The 21,240-nt window shown below is 41.4% G+C and overlaps 2 protein-coding genes across 3 annotated transcripts in view; one reads left to right on the top strand and one right to left on the bottom strand.

The window, feature by feature from the left end:
• Positions 1-1,726: 1,726 nt before the first annotated feature.
• Positions 1,727-17,685, bottom strand: LOC110500724 (CAAX prenyl protease 2). Its single transcript, XM_021578248.3, has 8 exons — positions 16,580-17,685; positions 10,662-10,764; positions 10,156-10,239; positions 9,993-10,071; positions 9,727-9,894; positions 7,613-7,684; positions 7,404-7,466; positions 1,727-6,705 (listed from the first exon to the last, which is right to left on the bottom strand). Exons 1-8 carry the CDS (start codon positions 16,747-16,749, stop codon positions 6,476-6,478), a joined length of 969 nt encoding a protein of 322 aa, XP_021433923.3. The 5' UTR covers positions 16,750-17,685; the 3' UTR covers positions 1,727-6,475.
• The window catches only part of LOC110500888 (E3 ubiquitin-protein ligase pellino homolog 1-like), a 25,963-nt gene continuing 22,284 nt past the window's right edge, over positions 17,562-21,240 (top strand). For both annotated transcript variants that reach the window (XM_036958183.2, XM_090214815.1), the window contains exon 1: positions 17,562-17,838. The gene's annotated coding sequence lies outside the window, so the exon portion shown is untranslated. The remainder of the gene's footprint in view (positions 17,839-21,240) is intronic.

Raw genomic sequence — 21,240 nt, 5'->3', positions numbered from 1 at the left:
AACTCTCCTTCCAGACTCACATTAAGTATCTCCAATCCAAAATTAAATCTAGAATCGGCTTCCTATATCGCAACAAAGCATCCTTCACTCATGCTGCCAAACATACCCTCGTAAAACTGACCATCCTACCGATCCTCGACTTCGGTGATGTCATCTATAAAATAGCCTCCAACACTCTACTCAACAAACTGGATGCAGTCTATCACAGTGCCATCCGTTTTGTCACCAAAGCCCCATACACTACCCACCATTGCGACCTGTACGCTCTCGTTGGTTGGCCCTCGCTTCATACTCGTCGCCAAACCCACTGGCTACAGGTTATCTACAAGTCTCTGCTAGGCAAAGCCCCGCCTTATCTAGACAACCTAGACAACCAGGTGAGGGGAGTTCCTTACTGTGACCTAGACAACCAGGTGAGAGGAGTTCCTTACTGTGACCTAGACAACCAGGTGAGACCTGGACAACCAGGTGAGGGGAGTTCCTTACTGTGACCTAGACAACCAGGTGAGAGGAGTTCCTTACTGTGACCTAGACAACCAGGTGAGAGGAGTTCCTTACTAAGACCTAGACAACCAGGTGAGGGGAGTTCCTTATTAATCAGGGACCTTAATTCATCAATCAATCAAGTGCAAGGGTGGAGCAAAAGCATGCAGACACTCGGCTCTCCGTGGAATGAGTTTTACACGTTCTAATGTATAGCAAACATGCTTGATTGTCCCTTGACCTGTGACATCATATTAATATGCCTCTAGATCCTCTAAAATGGGAAAAAGTTACAGCGGTGTAGCAAACAGTAGCATAGCATTTTGTCACCAAAGCCCCATATACTACCCACCACGGTGACCTGTACGCTCTCGTTGGCTGGCCCTCGCTTCATACTCGCTGCCAAACCCACTGGCTCCAGGTCATCTACAAGTCTCTGCTAGGTCAAGCCCTGCCTTATCTCAGCTCACTGGTCACCATAGCAGCACCCACTCGTAGCACGCGCTCCAGTAGGTATATCTCACTGGTCACCAACAAAGCCAATTCCTCCTTTGGTCACCTTTCCTTCCAGTTCTCTGCTGCCCATGACTGGAACGAATTGCAAAAATCTCTGAAGCTGGAGACTCACATCTCCCTCACTAGCTTTAAGCACCAGCTGTCAGAGCATTTTACAGATCACTGCACCTGTACTTAGCCCATCTACCTACCTACCTCATCCCCATACTGGTATTTATTTATTTTGCTCCTTTGCACCCCAGTATCTCTGCCTGCACATTCATCTTCTGCCGGTCTGCCATTCCAGTGTTTAATTGCTATATTGTAATAACTTCGCCACCATGGCCTATTTATTTCCTTAACTTACCTCATTTGCCCTCACTGTATATAGACTTGTTTTCTTTTGTTCTACTGTATTATTGACTGTATGTTTTGTTTATTCCATGTGTAACTCTGTGTTGTTGTATGTGTTGAATTGCTATGCTTTATCTTGGCCAGGTCGCAGTTGCAAATGAGAACTTGTTCTCAACTTTCCTACCTGGTTAAATAAAGGTGTTCTCAACTAGCCTACCACCTGGTTAAATAAAAGTGTTCTCAACTAGCCTACCACCTGGTTAAATAAAGGTGAAATAAAAATAAATGAATTAAAAAATGAGGACGGATCCAGGAATTCAACGATTGAGTCAAATGATTTAAGTGAAAAGTAAAACATTGGGCACAAGGACGATCAAAAACAACACCAGAGACATTTTATAAAATTAGCTTGTTTATTTCCAAATTCTTGAGCTTTTTGCAGTGTGTGATTTCTATAAGATCTCATAAAAGATTGTCGTTATAAAACAGTCTGTTCAATATTGATAAGTCTCAAAAAATTGCATTGTACACTGTGGCCAGAAACCCAAATACACAGATCAGTAGATTCAAGTCCATGTCACTAAAATAGATTTGATTACAAAATATGGTCTCCAATATAAAACATGTGCATCGTCTTATTGTCTTCACATCCAGGTCAGAGTCAACTACTCTGAAAAATCACATCTTTTAAATACTATATCATTCTTCTGTTTTGTCATTTTTAGTAAAAGAGAGCTTCATATTAACTTGCAAAAATATATATATTCCTGTCTCTACCGCTGTGTGTCTGCTTTATGCATGTACAGGAAGTCACTAGTATGAGAGTACTGTAGACGGGATTGTTTGGTTCGGACATTTTAGAGAGAAAAAAAACTGGTAAAAAGACTAAGTGAAAGTGTTGTCAAGCAGGAAAGGGGAGTCAGCGTTTCTCCCAAGTGCCTTGCAAATGTAGCCTACGCATTTCAATTCAAGTCAATATCAGGAAAATAAAATAGGAACATTCTGGTGAGAAGCAGCCTAACCCGTGACAAGGCAGGATTCAGACAATTCGAGCCAGTGACAAAATCTGTTTTCCAAAAGGGGACAACGTTGATGATGTGGGAGAATGAGATGTTAGATGAAATTTGATTGTATTGATGAAACAGCTCTCTCTAATCTGTAGATGTGCCATCTCCTGACAATATTAATCTGTAGATATACGGTCTCCTGAGCCTACCTAATAAGAATTTGACACAGCCTGGTCATGTATACATTTGTGTGTGTAAATTTCGACAACAAAGTCAATCTAGCAGCTATCTGAACCAGATGGTTCGTCTCTGTAGGGGAAACAACGGTCATCACTGTAGGGGGAAACAACGGTCATCACTGTAGGGGAAAACAACGGTCATCACTGTAGGGGAAAACAACGGTCATCACTGTAGGGGAAAACAACGGTCATCACTGTAGGGGAAAACAACGGTCATCACTGTAGGGGAAAACAACGGTCATCACTGTAGGGGAAAACAACGGTCATCACTGTAGGGGGAAACAACGGTCATCACTGTAGGGGAAAACAACGGTCATCACTGTAGGGGAAAACAACGGTCATCACTGTAGGGGAAAACAACGGTCATCACTGTAGGGGAAAACAACGGTCATCACTGTAGGGGAAAACAACGGTCATCACTGTAGGGGAAAACAACGGTCATCACTGTAGGGGGAAACAACGGTCATCTCTGAGTTATTGGTCCAAAATGACATTAGGCCAGTGCCTAAGAGAGGCCAGTGCCTAGTGCCTCAAGTCAAAACATTCACATGCAGGTTGTGAGAGGGAGACATCAAGATAGTTTAGAGTTTGACTCTAAAAAGGGAGGCTAGATCCTACAGTCCTTGTTTAATTAATCTGAGAGATTACTCAACAGAGCGAAGGTAGCTAGCCGATCTGTATCACTAAGTTGTTAGGTTCAAACCCACTTTCTCTTCTCTAAGCCTATATCCGTCCTGTCTATTGGATCAAGGCTTGTGGGAGGAAAAAAAACTGAATAAAAACAGATTGGTTTTTCAAGTGACAGATTACTCCCCGTCAAGAACAACCCCATGAACAGCCTGTGTGAAAGTCCCAGGTTCCTGTGCTTCACATAACGACGGCAGCACGCCCAGACATGGTACTCTTGCACCCTCTGACGTACAATTCAGGTCATTACAGATGGTCTGGACGCACCATGCAGGTTTATTCAAGACAATGTCTATTGAACCTTCAACTAGGAGATACATGGCTCATCTGAGGTTGGCCTAAACATAAACTATATATTCAAAATAATGGCTGGTCATTATTCTGACATTTCTAAGCACCTCTAAGCAACAAGAAGTGGCTTTTTAGCTTTTTCAATTCACATACACACCCATTTCAGATAATTCCCTGATTTTGGTCCTTTTCCATCAACTAAGTTATTGCTGAAGAACCATAATGTAATTCCTTCGTAGCTTATACAGTACAGTCCTCACTGCTGTGGTAGATAGCTTCACAGATCTATCTTTGTCAGTGAATGTTAGCGTCTCCTGCATGGGACTCTCCAGAGATATGGTTCCAATTTACACAGTGAAGTCCGTTTATACATCGGACCAGTGACTTCAACTGCCTCGACATCCCGTTGCAATACATTCAGTGTGATTCAATCTGCTGGTTCATGAACCACACTTCTGTTTTAGTCAGGTGGAACTGTTATATAGCATTACACCAGGTCCCATTACAATTCCCTATAAAAATCAACAACCCACCCTGAATCTAACCTACACCCTGTCTATATTGCAATGGACTACAATGGTCACAGCCTGGTCAAGTAAATAACATGTATTTTCACAAACGCAAAGTATCATTTGCGGTGAGTGAGTGAGTAAACATTGGGATATAACACTGTGTGCATTACCTTCTTTTGGGTAATACAGTGCATTTGGAAAGTATTCAGACCCTCAACTTTTTCCACATTTTGTTACGTTACAGACTTACTCTAAAATTGATTAAATTGTTTTTATTCCCCCTCATCAATCTAAACACAATAACCCCATTACGACAAAGCAAAAACAGGGTACAATTTTCTCGCTAAATAAATTGTTGTAAAAATTAAATATCACATTTACAAAAGTATTCAGACCATTTATTCAGTACTTTGTTGAAGCAACTTTGCAGCGATTACAGCCTCAAGTCTTCTTGGGTATGACGCTACAAGCTTGGCACACCTGTATTTGGGAAGTTTCTCCCATTCTTCTCTGCAGATCCTCTCAAACTCCATCAGGTTGGATGGGGAGCGTCGCTGCACAGCTATTTTCAGGTCTCTCCAGAGATGTTCGATCGGGTTCTAGTCTGGGCTCTGGCTGGGCCAGACTTGTCCCAAAGCCACTCCTGCGTTGTCTTGGCTCTGTGCTTAAGATCATTGTGCTGTTGGACGGTGAACCTATGCCCCAGTCGGAGGTCCTGAGCGCTCTGGAGCAGGTTTTCATCAAGGATCTCTAGGTACTGGAGCTATGTCAGAGTGACCATCGGGTTCTTGGTCACCTCCCTGACCAAGGCCCTTCTCCCCCAATTGCCCAGCTCTAGGAAGAGTCTTGGTGATTTAAAAAAAATTCAATTTAAGAATCATGGAGGCCAATGTGTTCTTGGGGACCTTCAATGCCACAGGAATCTGTGCCTCAACACAATCCTGTCTCGGAGCTCTACGGACAATTCCTTCGACCTCATAGCTTGGCTTTTGCTCTGACATGCACTGTCAACTCTGTGACCTTATATAGACAGGTGTGTGCCTTTCCAAATAATGTCCAATCAATTGAATTTACCCCAGATGGACTCCAATCAAGTTGTAGAAACATCTAGGATGATCAATGGAAACAGGATGCACCGGAGATCAATTTCGAATCTCATAGCTAAAGGTCTGAATACTTATGTAAATAAGGTATCATTTAAAAAAAAATGTAATTCATGTGTAAAAAAAACAAAAAAAAACATGTCAGTGTGTAGATTGCTGAAAAATGATTTAATCAATTTTAGAATAAGGCTGTAACGTAACAAAATTTGGGAAAAGTCAAGGGGTCTACATTCCAAATGCACTGTAGCTTGTTGTGTGTGTTTGTGTGTCCATCTGTAGAAGAATATAGACCTGTCATCTTGTCTGACATCCATATTGCAACATGTAGCAGCATGCAACGTAGTGGTTAGATAGCATTCAAACCTACATACATACGACTACAGTACACCTGAGTCTAACAAGGGTCCAAGTCCCTTAAGGGGGAAACTGTCCATCATCCCACCCCACCTTAAGGTTCCTCCCCCTTCAATCGCTCAAATAAAGAAGCAGTTCAAGAACAAAGAGCCAAACTGTGTGCAGCAAATTATAGGGGCCCAGAGTTTTTCCTGATCAGGTTAACATAGTCAGGGAAAAACTCCTGGCCCTAAGAATGGTAATGTTAGCTTCGGGATTATAGGCTTCTATCGGCATGACTTGGAATGAGCGACAACTCAAGTGTATGACTGAATTCAGGGCTGGGTAAAGACTGTACACTTTGTGATCTCGCCAAACACCAATCGTCTGGTGTCTTAAAAAGCCTGAGAGGAAGACTGAGAACCGTGGCTAAACTATCATGGACAACTACAGTCCAACTGGAACAACCCAACTATCCCCCACCAATAAAACACCACAGTATAGAAACATGCAGATGTGTAAATAAATAACTGTTATTCAGCATCTAGAACCGATGAAAACACTGACGTTATTGACCACCAGAATGTCTTACTACTACAGCGCCTCACATCTTGGCCAGATACGGTTCCTTTGTTGAGTCGAAACTACAGACCACATATTAACTGACTGGCTAACTGACTGACTGCAAATGTAACCTGAACATAGGGAATGGCTGTCTAAGTTACCCTGTTGCCCCTAGCAGCATACATAGTATAGACAGCCGATAGTACTGAATGTCCATACCTGACACAGCCATAACCCTTCCCACCTCCCCCCAGAGAGAGCCCATCCAAGCAGGCATGACCGAAGAGCTAAAACACCCCTAGTGCTAGGACCACTTGGACCGCTCCTCCTTTTGGCTGCTGATGGGTGGTAGAATCAGCGAACCGGTCCATCAAGTAGAGAGGGGTGTGTGGTGGGTGGGCGTGGGATCAGGAGATGCATAGGGAGCTGGGGACAGAGGCCAGGGTGCAGACGGGGGTGGGCAGGCCATAGTAGAGGGGGTCTGTGAGGGGGAAGAGGAGGAGGAGGAAGAGGAGGACCCCCAGCAGGTAGCAGGAGAGGATGGTGAGGCGGTGGCGGTGCTCCAGGGCCGTGCTCAGGGCAGGGAAGCCCATGTGATTACAGAAAGAGTGGCACAGCACCGGTCCCACCAGGTGACCTGAGGACAGAGAGAAAAGAGTAGCTAGAAAAATTCAGTAAATATTAACCAATATTAGGTAGATAGAAATATTCAAGGTAACAAAAATGGTTGCACCCACACAACTACCAATCTGCCAAGAGGCCCAGACCGACCTAGCTAGTGCCCACAGACCTAGCTAGTGTCCACAGACCCAGACAGACCTAGCTAGTGCCCACAGACCTAGGCACAACCTAGCTAGTGCCCACAGACCCAGGCACAACCTAGCTAGTGCCCACAGACCCAGGCACAACCTAGCTAGTGCTCACAGACCCAGGCACAACCTAGCTAGTGCTCACAGACCCAGGCACAACCTAGCTAGTGCTCACAGACCCAGGCACAACCTAGCTAGTGCTCACAGACCCAGGCACAACCTAGCTAGTGCTCACAGACCCAGGCACAACCTAGCTAGTGCTCACAGACCCAGGCACAACCTAGCTAGTGCTCACAGACCCAGGCAGACCTAGTTAGTGCCCACAGACCCAGACAGACCTAGCTAGTGCCCACAGACCCAGACAGACCTCATGTAGGTCATGTAGTGTAGCTAGTGCCCACAGACCCAGACAGACCTAGCTAGTACCCACAGACCTAGCTAGTGCCCACAGACCCAGACAGACCTAGCTAGTGCCCACAGACCCAGACAGACCTCATGTCAGTCATGTAGTGTAGCTAGTACCCACCTGTTCTGATAAATATGAAGGCAGTGTAAGCTCCAAAGACAGCGGTGTAGGAAAACTGGAACACTGCAACACAAACATTAACACACACCATTAATAATACAGTCTATTTAACAGTCAGTGGAAAAGAAGAACACATAGCTAGGCTACAGGAGCCATATACCACATGTGAGACAAAGTAGAAAAGCTGAAGTTAATCGGTTGGTCTTTACCTGCAGCGAGAAAGATCCCAGACACACTGCCCTGTCTGAATCGCAGCAGTTCAATCACATGATGAAAGTGAGCTGTGAAGACAACATCTTTAGAGTTTCCGGACAAAAAAATACAACATCATGGACAGAGTTTTAAAAAATGTCATCATCCCAAATGTACATTTACATTTTGTTTACCACATTCACATGCATCATTTTTGCAAAACTGGTGAGAGCTACGGGTTCATTATTTAAAAAAAGAAAATGTATCTAGCTAAAACTCGTATGAATAATTGTTTAGTGGCAGAAAAAAACATTGCTTTCCAGCAGCAGTTGTATGAGGACAGTTGGTCTGACTGAAAATCGTCTCGTTTGCTCCTATATTATTAAGAACATATCAGGTCAATAGAGGTTTAAGTCTACTGCCTTTCTGTAATATTAATAATATGAATCAAAACAATAATTAAATGAACAATAACAATTATATGAATAATTGTTATATAAATAATAATACAAATATGAATACTACTACTAATAATAATAATAATACTATGAATACTAATAATAATAATAATAATAATACTATGAATACTAATAATACTATGAATACTAATAATAATATCAATAATTATAATAATAATTGATTGGATTTATGTCCAGATGCTCGAAGCATCTAAATGAGTTTAGCGAAGCCCAAAAACTAAGAGAAAGCAGAGTGCTTCTCTCCCTCGCTTTACGTTGATATGCCAGGTGTTCCATTTGCATGAAAATTATTAGTCAAGACACACAAAACTACAGTGCCTTCGGAAAGTGTTCAGACCCCTGGACTTCAACATTTTGTTAGGTTACAGCCTTATTCTAAAATTCATTACATTTGTTTTTTTCCCCTCCACACAATACCCCATAATGACAAAGTAAAAACAGTTTTATTTTTTTTGCTAATTTATACAAAATAAAAAATTGAAATACAACATTTATATAAGTATTCAGACCCTTTACTCAGTTCTTTGTTGAAGCACCTTTGGCAGCGATTACAGCCTTGAGTCTTCTTGGGTATGACGTTACAAGCTTGGCACACCTGTATTGGGAAGTTTCTCACATTCTTCTCTGCAGATCCTCTCAAGCACTGTTAGGTTGGATGGGGAGTGTTGCTGCACAGCTAGTTTTAGGTCTCTCCAGAGATGTTCGATCAGGTTGAAGTCCGGGCTCTGCCTGGGCCACTCAAGGACATTCATAGACTTGTCCCGAAGCCACTCCCATGTTGTCCTGTTGGAAGGCGAACCGTCGCCCCAGTCGGAGGTCCTGAGAACTCAGGAACAGGTTTTCATCAAGGATCTCTCCGTACTTTACTCCCTTCATCTTTACCTCAATCCTGTCTCCCATTCCCTGTCACTGAAAAACATCCCCACAGTATGATGCTGCCACTACCACCATGCTTCATCATAGGGATGGTGCCAGGTTTCCTCCAGACGTGATGCTTGGCATTCAGGACAAAGAGTTCAATCTTGGTTTCATCAGACCAGAGAATCTTGTTTATAGACAGGTGTGCGCCTTTCCAAATCATGTCCAATCAATTGAATTTACCACAGGTGGACTCCAATCAATTTGTAGAAACATCTAGGATGATCAATGGAAACAGGATGCACCTGAGATCAATTTCGAGTCTCATCGCAAAAGGTCTGAATACTTTTGTAAATAAGGTATCGTTTTTTTGTTTGTAATAAATTAGCAAACATTTCTAAAAAGCTGTTTAGCTTTGTCATTATGGGGTATTGTGTATAGATTGCTGATAATTTTATTTTTTAAATCCATTTTAGAATAAGGCTGTGACATAACAAAATTGGAAAAAGTTAAGGGGTCTGAATACTTTCCGAAGGCACTGTACATGTTGGCGGCAGCTGTAGCACCCCTGGTGTACAGCACAGCTTTTGCATCAATATTTATGTAGGTCAAAATGGCAGATGGTGTTCGTATTGACTCGCACAGACATTAACTGACATGACACATACATTATGAAATGCTGCTAAATGCAATACATTATTTGTTCAATTCAGTTGGGGTTGAGGCAAGCAGATTTTTCTAAATGCAAACCAGATCTAGACGATCCCGCGGTGCTGCATGTTGATGGGACTTACCTACTCCGAAGAAGAGGGGACAGGTCAACATGGCAGTGGAGGGGCTGGCGCAGGGTACCAGCATGGGCAGCATACAAGCTCTGAACACCAGCTCCTCAGTCAGAGGGGCCACCACCTGGTTCCTCAGCCAGCGCATGTCCCTGAGGCACAGAGCCCAGAACCATGGGTCTGTTGGAGTGGGGGGAGGGGGAGAGAGAGAGATGGTCTCCAGAATAACGCAGTAATAACCATATTGGGTGAATAATCATCTCTAGACAGTCTCTCACCAAGGGCCACTCGTATCCCATCCATGAAGCCCCAGGGGCAGTCCATAGCCAGTTGGATGAGAGGGCCAAGAAACAGAACCTACCAGAGCAAAGGTCAGAGGTTAACAACTGTAGGTCAGACAATACCAAAAGTATATCTACAACAGTCTGTTGTGTCTGTTACCATGGTGAGCAGCAGAGGCAGTATGATGGCTGGGATGAGGCCCTCGAAGCGAATGCCCATCAGAGCCAGCAACGACGGGCCGGGCTATAGGGGAACAAGAGAAGTATTGATGGAATTCATGGAAATGTTCTCGTGTATAGCATAACATAACACTCCATGAACAGACCAGGAAATAGGTTGTAATCAACCGTTATCCTGTGCCCCAGCCTAAAAGGAACTGTGTCATGCATCTGTGCCCAGATAAAGGATTGCAATGTATCAAGTCCATTATAGGCCAGGGCAAGAGGTTTCTTGGAAAGCTGGCTACGGTGTAGTTGTACTGTATTGGAGTATGTGACGCACTAAGCTAATATAACCCATCGTTTCCCCATATAAAAACTACAGCAGACTGCTATTCAAAGGCACTTGAAAGCATCAACACGGGTTCAGCTGTCATTTCCAATCATGAGCTTTGTCATCTAATAGCAGTCGACCTATAGCTGAGACAGCGCGGCGTAGAGACTCACCATCACACCAGTGTACACCTTCCATGTCCACACAAAGACAGGCGACAAGGCAGACACGATTAGGACACTGGTGAAGCGCCTCTTGATAACGGCCGGGTGGTCCCTGGGAGCAGGCACGTGATGCACACACAGGAGATGCACGTGTCAACATTACATTTTGTAAACAAACCAGCCCCTCAAAGAGCAAGAACACTGCAGTTAAGCAGGAAACTAAACAAACAAGCCCTCTGGTTTAGTTTGCTTGCTAATTTATCAGCAAATAATGAAAGGCTAGCAGACTGCTGCAGGGAAATTCCATGGTAGCAGAATTACACGGAGACTCAGAATTTTCAATTTAAAATGTATAACCAAACACAAACAATTAATTTCTAAGTTTAACAAACCATATAACTATGCACAACTAATTTTAACAATTTACACTGAACATTTTATAAAAACAGAAGGGTTTGGTAACAATAAATATTTGGGAGATGTTACAGTAATTCTGTTACCAAACTTTGCATCTGCACGAGCCAAGAAGCCAGCAGATGGCGATATTGAGTCATTTAAATGTTACTGTCCAAAGGGAACATATGCAACACTGTTATTCTCATTGAAAACCAGTCTAAAAAGTGGTAGATCTGTTCTATTTCTATGCTTCCCGTTCTTAAGTTTAGTTTTGGCATCTTTTCCTTTGGGTTTTGTACACCAGCATCAAACAACTAAAAATACTATTTTTTTTGGTTAAGGAATATATATTTCACAATGGTTTAGAAGGTACAAATGATTCTCTACCCTATACTTGCCTATTTTGACACAAACTGAAATTTATGTTGAACTATTTGAATTTTAGCAACCAGGAAACGGCCCAGCGATTTCTGCATATTGCACCTTTAAATACATATCAAACCACATTTTATTTGTCAAATGTACTGCATACAACAGGTGTAGACCAGATTTAAATATTAGAAGATGTCATGGTTTGTTTTAGCCTTTCAGTTCATCTTGAATAGAAAATGACTCAAGTAAAAGTCTACTTGAGTAAAAGTATCTGTAAAAATATATAAATAGTAAAGTACAGAAACACCACTGTTCACTCTAAAACAGAAAATGAACATAGCAGTTTCTATTGGACAAATTGAGGAAGGTCCCTCCCAGTTTCGTTTGCTCTGTTTGGTTCTTAAACGGTTTACATTATCCACCCCTAGTCTGATAGTTTCAAAACAAAAAGGTGGCTGCAACCTGATTGGCTGAACACGATATGCAACATCTGGGACTAGCACTACCATGGTGGTGGAAAATGGTGTTTCATAAAGAAAGTATGCATATTTCCCCCGCTTTATTCCACCTTCTCACCATTTGTGTTTATTATGGATCCCCATTAGTTCCTGTCAAGGCAGCAGCTACTCTTCCTGGGGTTTATTATAGATCCCCATTAGTTCCTGTCAAGGCAGCAGCTACTCTTCCTGGGGTTTATTATAGATCCCCATTAGTTCCTGTCAAGGCAGCAGCTACTCTTCCTGGGGTTTATTATAGATCCCCATTAGTTCCTGCTAAGGCAGCAGCAACTCTTTCTTGGATTCAGCAAAAAATTAAAGCAGTAATACACATTATATTACAACTTTTAAACATTAAAATACATTTGACAACAGATTTCACAATACAATAAGTGTGTGCCCTCTGGTCACTAGTGTCCTACAACACACTATCCAGATGTACATGTGTGTATAGTCTGTCTGTGTGTGTGTGTGTATGTACCTGTGTGTGACTTTTCAAAGACCTCACTATTCCATAAGGTGTATTTTTATCTGTCTTTAAATCTGATTATACTGCTTGCATCAGAAAATCATGGCTCTATGGAGGTACTGTCCGCCTCCCATAGTCTGTTCTGGACTTGGTGACTGTGAAGAGACCTCTGGTGGCATGTGTTGTGGCGTATGCGTGGGTATTCGAACTGTGTGCTATTGAATCTCTCCTCTACATTGAACCATGATGGATTGACATGTATATTATTAATGTTAGCTGTACATGTACATTTAAGAGGCAGCCGTGCTGTCCTGGGCCAGTTGTAATTTTCCCAAGTCCTTCTTTGTGGCACCTGACCACACAACAGGGCCTGCCTTGTTTATCTTTAATAATGGAACACTAGTTACCAGGGATGCACATCGGAATCGGACGATATTAGCTAAAAATGCCAACATCGGCACAATGTCTAGTTTAACGCCGATGTGAAAAATCGATGTCAAAGCTGACGTGCATAAAGTAGGTAGATGGCGTAATGACGGCATGAAGAATACAGCACTACACAGAACAAAAGCAGAAAAATACTAAGCGCACACTTCCAACAACTAAACAAGTTCAAGTCAAGCAGTCATTTGAAAGCGTAAGAAAATTTCAGCGAGACAACTCAAAAGGCGAAATCCATTAACACCAAGATAATTTACCTTGACAATCAACCGTTCTCTGTCGTGGGTGATGTTGGTATTAGCCGACTGGTCGAGCACCTCGAGCCCCGGTACATACTACCAAGTAGGCGCTATTTTTCAGATTGCTCAACTGGAGTTACACAATATTGCTGAAACACATCCATAAGCTACTTGCTATGGGCGTCACTGCTATTAGCTTCACGACTGACATTTGGACCAGCGATATCAACCCCATGAGCAGGCGGAGTCTGACAGCACAGTAGGTCGACAAGGATTTCGTACTGAGGAAAGGCTTATTGCATACTCAAGAATGTGCTGGTTCTCAGACCGCTGCAGCCATTTCAATGGCATTTGAGAACGTTTGATACTTGGAAACATGATCACTCCTAGCTCCATTCGAACAACTGACTCGAGAAATAAGCTAATCAACTGTGTTTGCAGCAGACGTGATACCCTCGGTCATGGCTTTAAAACGCCTGCTCAACAAAACTGCCCACACATAACAAGCGATTCGGTGGCATTCTCTCTGAGCCTCTTTACTGTGTCACCACCATGCTCAATGCTAGGTACAAGGACCTCTTGGCATTCTCGCAGTCAGCTTCCTGAGGTAGTCACCTGGAATGCATTTAAATTAACAGGTGTGCCTTGTTAAAATGTCATTTGTGGAATTTCTTTCCTTCTTAATGCATTTGAGCCAATCAGTTGTGTTGTGACATGGTAGGGGTGGTATACAGAAGATAGCCCTATTTGGTAAAAGACCAAGTCCATTTTATGACAAGAACAGCTCAAATAAGCAAAGAGAAACGACAGTCCATCATTACTTTAAGACATGAAGGTCAGTCAATATTAGAGGTAGACCGATTATGATTTTTCAACACCGATACAGATAATGATTATTGGAGGACCAAAAAAAGCTGATACATTTTTAAAAATCGGCCGATTTAATCGGTATTTGTAATAATGACAATTACAACAATACTGAATGAACACTTATTTTAACTTAATATAATACATCAATAAAATCAATTTAGCCACAAATAAATAATGAAACATGTTCAATTTGGTTTAAATAATTCAAAAACAAAGTGTTGGAGAAGAAAGTAAAAGTGCAATATGTGCCATGTATGCTCAGAACATAGTGGTGGTTCCTTTTAACATGAGACTTCAATATTCACAGTTAAGACGTTTTAGGTTGTAGTTATTATAGAAATTATAGGACTATTTCTCTCTATACTATTTGTATTTCATATACCTTTGACTAGTCAATGTTCTTATTGGCACTATAGTATTGCCATCCTAATCTCAGGAGTTGATAGGCTTGAAGTCATAAACAGTGCTGTGCTTCAAGCATTGCGAAGAGCTGCTGGCAAATGCAGGAAAGTGTTTTTTGAATGAATGCTTACGAGCCAGCTGCTGCCTACCACTGCTCAGTCAGACTGCTCTATCAAATATGATGAGGGGTGGTCGTTTGGTCGCAGACCCGTTACGGATGCAGACAATGAGGCAGTGATCGCTGAGACCTTGAAAACAGCAGAGGTGAATTTGGAGGGCGAGTTAGTTAGGATGACATCTATGAGGGTGCCCGTGTTTACTGATTTTGGGTTGTACCAGGTAGGTTCATTGATAATTTGTGTGAGATTGAGGGCATCAAGCTTAGATTGTAGGATGACCGGGGTGTTATGCATGTCCCAGTTTAGGTCACCTAGTAGCACGAGCTCAGAAGATAGATGGGGGGCAATCAATTCACATATGGTATTGAGGGCACAGCTGGGGGCAGAGGGAGGTCTATAGCAAGCAGCAACAGTGAGAGTTTCTGGAAAGGTGCCTCTCTAATATTGATATTAGAGAGGCATGTGTAGCCAAGTGAACATATGGGTCCAGTGAGTGGTTAGGCTGACTGGGGACACGGCGATTCAGATAATTAGCAGGCCGATGCTAACAAGCTAACAGTTAGTAGGCCTGGGGCTAAACAAGCTAGCAGTTAGCAGACCGGGTTAGCAAGCTAGCAGTTAGCAGCAGGCTAGCTAGCAGTTAGCAGACCGTGGCAGACAAGCTATCAGATAGCAGGGGCTAGCAGCAAGCAGTTAGCAGGGGCTAGCAGTTATCAGACCGGACAGGCAAGCTAGCAGTTAGCAGACCGGGTTAGCAAGCTAGCAGTTAGCAGGCATGGGCCAGTCCTTGTCAGTTGCCAACAACGTGATTTGTCTCCAATTGTCCAGGTAAAGAGAGTTCTTCTTTGGTTTGGGTATAAGAACTATTTGTCCTTGTCTCAAAGAAGGAGATAAGATAGCATTAGCAATAACCTCTTTGTAGTTGAAAAAAAATTGCTTTCTAATATCAGGCCAAAAATGTCAATAGAATTCAGGAGTCAGACCATCCGGTCCAGGAGATTGACCTATAGGCATTTGTTTAATGGCTTGGTCCAACTCCATAATATCTATATCAGAATCACAAGTTTGTTAAACCTTTCTTCTATAGGCAGAGTTATTAACTGAATCAAAAAATGAATCCAAGTTGCCTTCTGAAAGATGAGATTGATATAGTGAACTGTAGAAAGAGTATTTTCTGTAGAAAGAGTATTTTCTTATCAATCACTTCAAGATAATCAGATAAATGGATGTAATACTAGTCTGCCTACTCTTCTCCAAATTAAAGAAATAAGGGGGAGGGTCACCTTTTTCAATCCATTTGGCCTTTGATCAAGGCACCCTTTTTTAAAAACTTTATTTAACTAGACAAGTCAGTTAAAATAACAAATTCTTATTTACAATGTCAGCCTAGGAACAGTGGGTTAACTGCCTTGTTCAGGGGCAGAACAACAGATTTTTACCTTGTCAGCTCGGGGATTCGATCTAGCAACCTTTCGGTTACTGGCCCAACGTGCTAAACACTAGGTACCTGCCAACACGCACTCTGTGACTAATTGTTATACATGTCATCCAGATCACATTAGCATTTAGCAAGCGCTGCTTTTTCATCTTCATTTAAATCAAGTTGATTGCTCAGCCTGTTAATATCAACAATAATATCCATCTGCTTGGATCATCTTTTCTGAGCTAGCATTTTACCAGTAGTGATGGCAATTCTGAATTTAATCATTTCCCCATTTGTTAGCAGAAGAAAGAGCAGAATCGAGGCAGGTCTCTCTGATAAGTGCTTTAGACTGTAACTAAATGACGAATTATTTAAAAGAAAATAGGTACATTTCCAGTATGCTTTAGAAAATCCACTAATTATATGTAAACGCCTCAATAACTCCATCTGCTGGCCTTCGGGCTTTTTTTGTTGAAATTGTTCAGAGTAGTATGGCTTGTTCAACTTTGAAATCGATGTTTTTGGTTTGGCATACATTTAAGTGAAACAACGGAGATTCAGCGTAATTCCGTTACCATGGAATTGCCCTGCACGAAAGCCGTGCTAGGTAGTTATCCACCGACAAGCTGGCAAACTACCACTTCCGTATGTCTGTAGAATCTTCTACGAATAAAAATAGCAAAGAAATACGAGGCTTACCTTGGCAAATCACTTCTCCACACGTATAAGCTCCCAACGTAGGAACAGGCAAGCAGCAAACATGACAGAACAGACACCCAACATATTCCGTCAGGAGGGACAAACTCGCCATTGCTGCTCCACATTTGGTTTGACATAACATTTGGCGTTAAATCGTCATCCTCTACCATGGCGAGGGTACAGGGTCAATGGTTGTGTTTGGACAAAGATATTATTCAGTGGTGTGATAATTCTCTGCCCACCTTAATTGGTGAAAAAATATTCATAAACGCGAGCTGAGAAAAATGTCAGTTCTTGCTCGCTCAAATAACATATCCTGGGCGCTGTAATTTAACGTCATCATGTGGCGTCAGACGCACGCCTTCCCGTGACACATTCGTATGTCAGTGTATTATTAGGACTGTATAATAGGAGTGTAATGGCAGTCAATTAACAAAAAAACATTAAGGAATGTTTGTATTAGAGCATTTGATTATTTTTTTGCCACGTTTTATTAAGCTAACGCAAAGCATAACTCTACATGCAAATCTTCTTAATTTTATTATAGACCTTATATACATTATTATTAATATAATTTAAATATTTACCCATAAGTAGCAGGAAATTACCTTTTTTTGCCTTGGGGAAAGGTAGCATATGTTTCTCAGCAGGTCAACAGCTTGCTCATTCTTCATATGTACAGCCACATCATATCTCCCTAGCATATAGAGCAGTGAGGTGTTTCTGAAAAAAACTAAAAAACATTGTCATTCACACAGACTAATCTACACATGCTACTGTACCTGCCTGAAGCGCGCCTTTTTTACAGTAGTTTACCTACTGTACAGTACAAGTACCACGCTCAGGAATCAGCAGATAGTTGGAGCCAGCACGTTGTGCGAATCTGAAGACGGCCTTACGCAATAGTCGCGGAATCCTGACCAACTGCAGAGACGCATTAATGTGGGCGATGGTGGATCCGTGTGACTACTGAGTTTTCACCAAAGGAGAGCAGCGCTAGAGAGAGATGGGCGTGACAACCGGGTGTCTGGACCACGATTAGTCTCCAGGGGGAAAGAGCATCTCGCAGTCTCCAATGTACCCGATGACAACGGAGAGGCAATGCCGACTGTCCTGTCCAATGGTTGTTCCATCCAATTTACCTTAGCAGGTGGTCTTTTAACAACGGCACGACGCCCGATATTGAGGCCACACGGGGATTGACACAATCTAAAAGGGAATAAAACATTTCACGGACCTACTTCGGAAAACATCAGCGGGTATTTATTGATTCATTTGGCTACCTGTTCAATTACTGGCCATCATTGTGTTTTTGGGTGCTGAAGTGTGGTGACAATTGGCCGGCCGGTCGTGTGCTTTTTTCTTCTTTTGTTACATTACATGACACGATGCTAGGAGATAGGATAGCCTATTTTGTTGTCCGTGCGTGTGTACTTGCGTGCGTGGTGATGTCTTACATTGTAGTATGTATTGTCTGTGCAGTGGATTCCCTTGTGTACTTCCCTGCCTCATAGACTGCTGTGCTATGGAGCCGAGAAACGTTGAACAAAGAACAACATATTACAATGGATAGGCTATTCAAATATACACTAACCTCATTAAGTTTAAAGATACTGTAATAAACAGACCGTCACGTTCCACCGTAATAACATTTAATAACATTTTTTGATGTTATAATAACATAACAACATGTTTTTATATAGCTTAATATATCTTTTTCAGTGATGGTTCTTTCAGCAAGCCTATACGCACATTAAACAAAGGTTGTTATAGCTACAATATTTATAACCAACGGAAATGTCATCATTCCATACGGTTACGGCTGTGATTATTTAAAGTCAAATGACAAGTCCTTTTTAACACAACTGCATCGGAGACGCAATCCTCTGCAATCTACCGGTTGAAGGCACAGAACCAGCCATGATCATTTTCTCATCGCTCAAATCAGTGTGTAGCTAGTTGGTTTTACATACATATCAAAATATGTCTAGTTTAGCCTTATTGCAGAACCAACGGGCTTTGTGCATAGTTTATTTATTCTGATTATTGGTGCGTGGCAAATTCTGTTCTTTGGGGAGGCCTGCTTGATGAGACAGGCATGATGATAATGGGGACCAAGATGGCTCACAACTCCCGCATACTTTGGAGGACAAGTACACAGTGTGGAACCTGGAAGTGTGTCAATATTATGTAAGAACAATTATTGAGCATGTTTGGTTCCTTTAGGACCTCTTGTCCAACACACAAACATATTGTGAAGTTCTTATGATAAGCTGTATAGGTAGGTTGATCTGTACATTTAATAGATCTAGAAATAAACTCAAGCCTCAGTCTAAGAAATCAATGTTAATTTGCCATATACTGTATTGTGTCCACAGCATAACATACACACACACTCATTCACTCACACACACACACTCATGATTCAACAGCATGTTTTGAGACACTCATTTTCAATTTGTGTGCACCATAACCAGTCTCCTATTCCCTATGATGTACAGTAGTCTTGTTAAAGAGGCCTCTGTGTTCTCTTGTTGTGCCCTTAATAGAGCCCACTGGGAGGCTGTCTGTTTTGTTTCTCCTTCTTCACTGTTTACTCCTCCTCTTCCTCCTATAGAGTAAATATACAACTTAATTAAAACTGTTTATAACTTCATTAATACTGTTTATAACCACATTAATATGGTTTACAACTTAATTCATAAGGTTCACACCTTTATTAATACTGTTTACAACTACTGTTTACAACTTAATTAATACTGTTTACAACTACTGTTTACAACTTAATTAATACTGTTTACAACTACTGTTTACAACTTAATTAATACTGTTTACAACTTAATTAATACTGTTTACAACTTAATTAATACTGTTTACAACTTAATGCTGTGTACAACTACATTAATGCTGTTTACAACTTAATTAATGCTGTTTACAACTTCATAAATACTGTTTACAACTTAATTAATACTGTTTACAACTTAATTAATACTGTTTACAACTTAATGCTGTGTACAACTACATTAATGCTGTTTACAACTTAATTAATGCTGTTTACAACTTCATAAATACTGTTTACAACTTAATGAATACTGTTTACAACTGAATTAATGCTGTTTACAACTTAATTAATACGTTTTAGAACTTCACTAATACTGTTTACAACTACATTAATGCTATTTACAACTACATTAATACTGTTTACAACTTAATTAATGCTGCTTACAACTTAATTAATACTGTTTACAACTTAATTAATACTGTTTACAACTTCATTAATGCTGTTTACAACTTCATAAATACTGTTTACAACTTAATTAATACTGTTTACAACTGAATTAATACTGTTTACAACTTAATTAATACTGTTTACAACTTAATAAATACTGGTTAGAACTACATTAATACGGTGTACAACTTAATTAATGCTGTTTAGAACTACATTAATGCTGTTTACAACTACATTAATACTGCTTACAACTTAATTAATACTGTTTACAACTTAATTAATACTGTTTAGAATGACATTAATACTGTTTACAACTTCATTAATGCTGTTTACAACTTCATTAATACTGTTTAGAACTACATTAATACTGTTTAGAACTACATTAATAATGTTTAGAACTACATTAATAATACTTATAACTTCATTAATGCTGTTTACAACTTAATTAACACTGTTTAGAACTACATTAATACTGTTTACAACTTAATTAATACGGTTTACAACTTCCTTAATACTGTTTACAACTACATTAATACTGTTTACAACTTAATTAGTACTGTTTACAACTTAATTAATACTGTTTACAACTACATTAATGCTGTTTACAACTTCATACAGCAAATAAAGACAACCATCATTTTTAAAAATGTATTTAACCTTTATTTAACTCGACAAGTCAGTTAAGAACAAATTCTTAGTTACAATGACGGCCTACCCCGGCCAAACTCTAACCCGGACAATGGCTGGGGAGAGTGTGTGTGGTAGAGGTAGATAGGTAATGAGGTAACAGAGCGACCCACCTGTGTCTTCCTGTAGAGGTGGAGAGGTGATGAGGTAACAAGAGCAGCCCACCTGTTTCTTCCTGTAGAGGTGGAGAGGTGATGAGGTAACAGAGCAGCCCACCTGTGTCTTCCTGTAGAGGTGGAGAGGTGATGAGGTAACAGAGCAGCCCACCTGTGTCTTCCTGTAGAGGTGGAGAGGTGATGAGGTAACAGAGCAGCCCACCTGTGTCTTCCTGTAGAGGTGGAGAGGTGATGAGGTATCAGAGCAGCCCACCTTTGCTTTCCTGTAGAGGTGGAGAGGTGATGAGGTAACAGAGCAGCCCACCTGTGTCTTCCTGTAGAGGTGGAGAGGTGATGAGGTATCAGAGCAGCCCACCTTTGCTTTCCTGTAGAGGTGGAGAGGTGATGAGGTAACAGAGCGACCCACCTGTGTCTTCCTGTAGAGGTGGAGAGGTGATGAGATAACAGAGCAGCCCACCTGTGTCTTCCTGTAGAGGTGGAGAGGTGATGAGATAACAGAGCAGCCCACCTGTGTCTTCCTGTAGAGGTGGAGAGGTGATGAGGTAACAAGAGCAGCCCACCTGTGTCTTCCTGTAGAGGTGGAGAGGTGATGAGGTGACAGAGCGACCCACCTGTGTCTTCCTGTAGAG

This window comes from Oncorhynchus mykiss, chromosome 21 (assembly GCF_057628025.1).
Source record: "Oncorhynchus mykiss isolate SJ-2025 chromosome 21, ASM5762802v1, whole genome shotgun sequence".
Lineage (NCBI taxonomy): Eukaryota > Metazoa > Chordata > Actinopteri > Salmoniformes > Salmonidae > Oncorhynchus > Oncorhynchus mykiss.
Note: the sequence above shows the minus strand (reverse complement) of the source record. Positions and strands in the feature narration are given on the sequence as shown.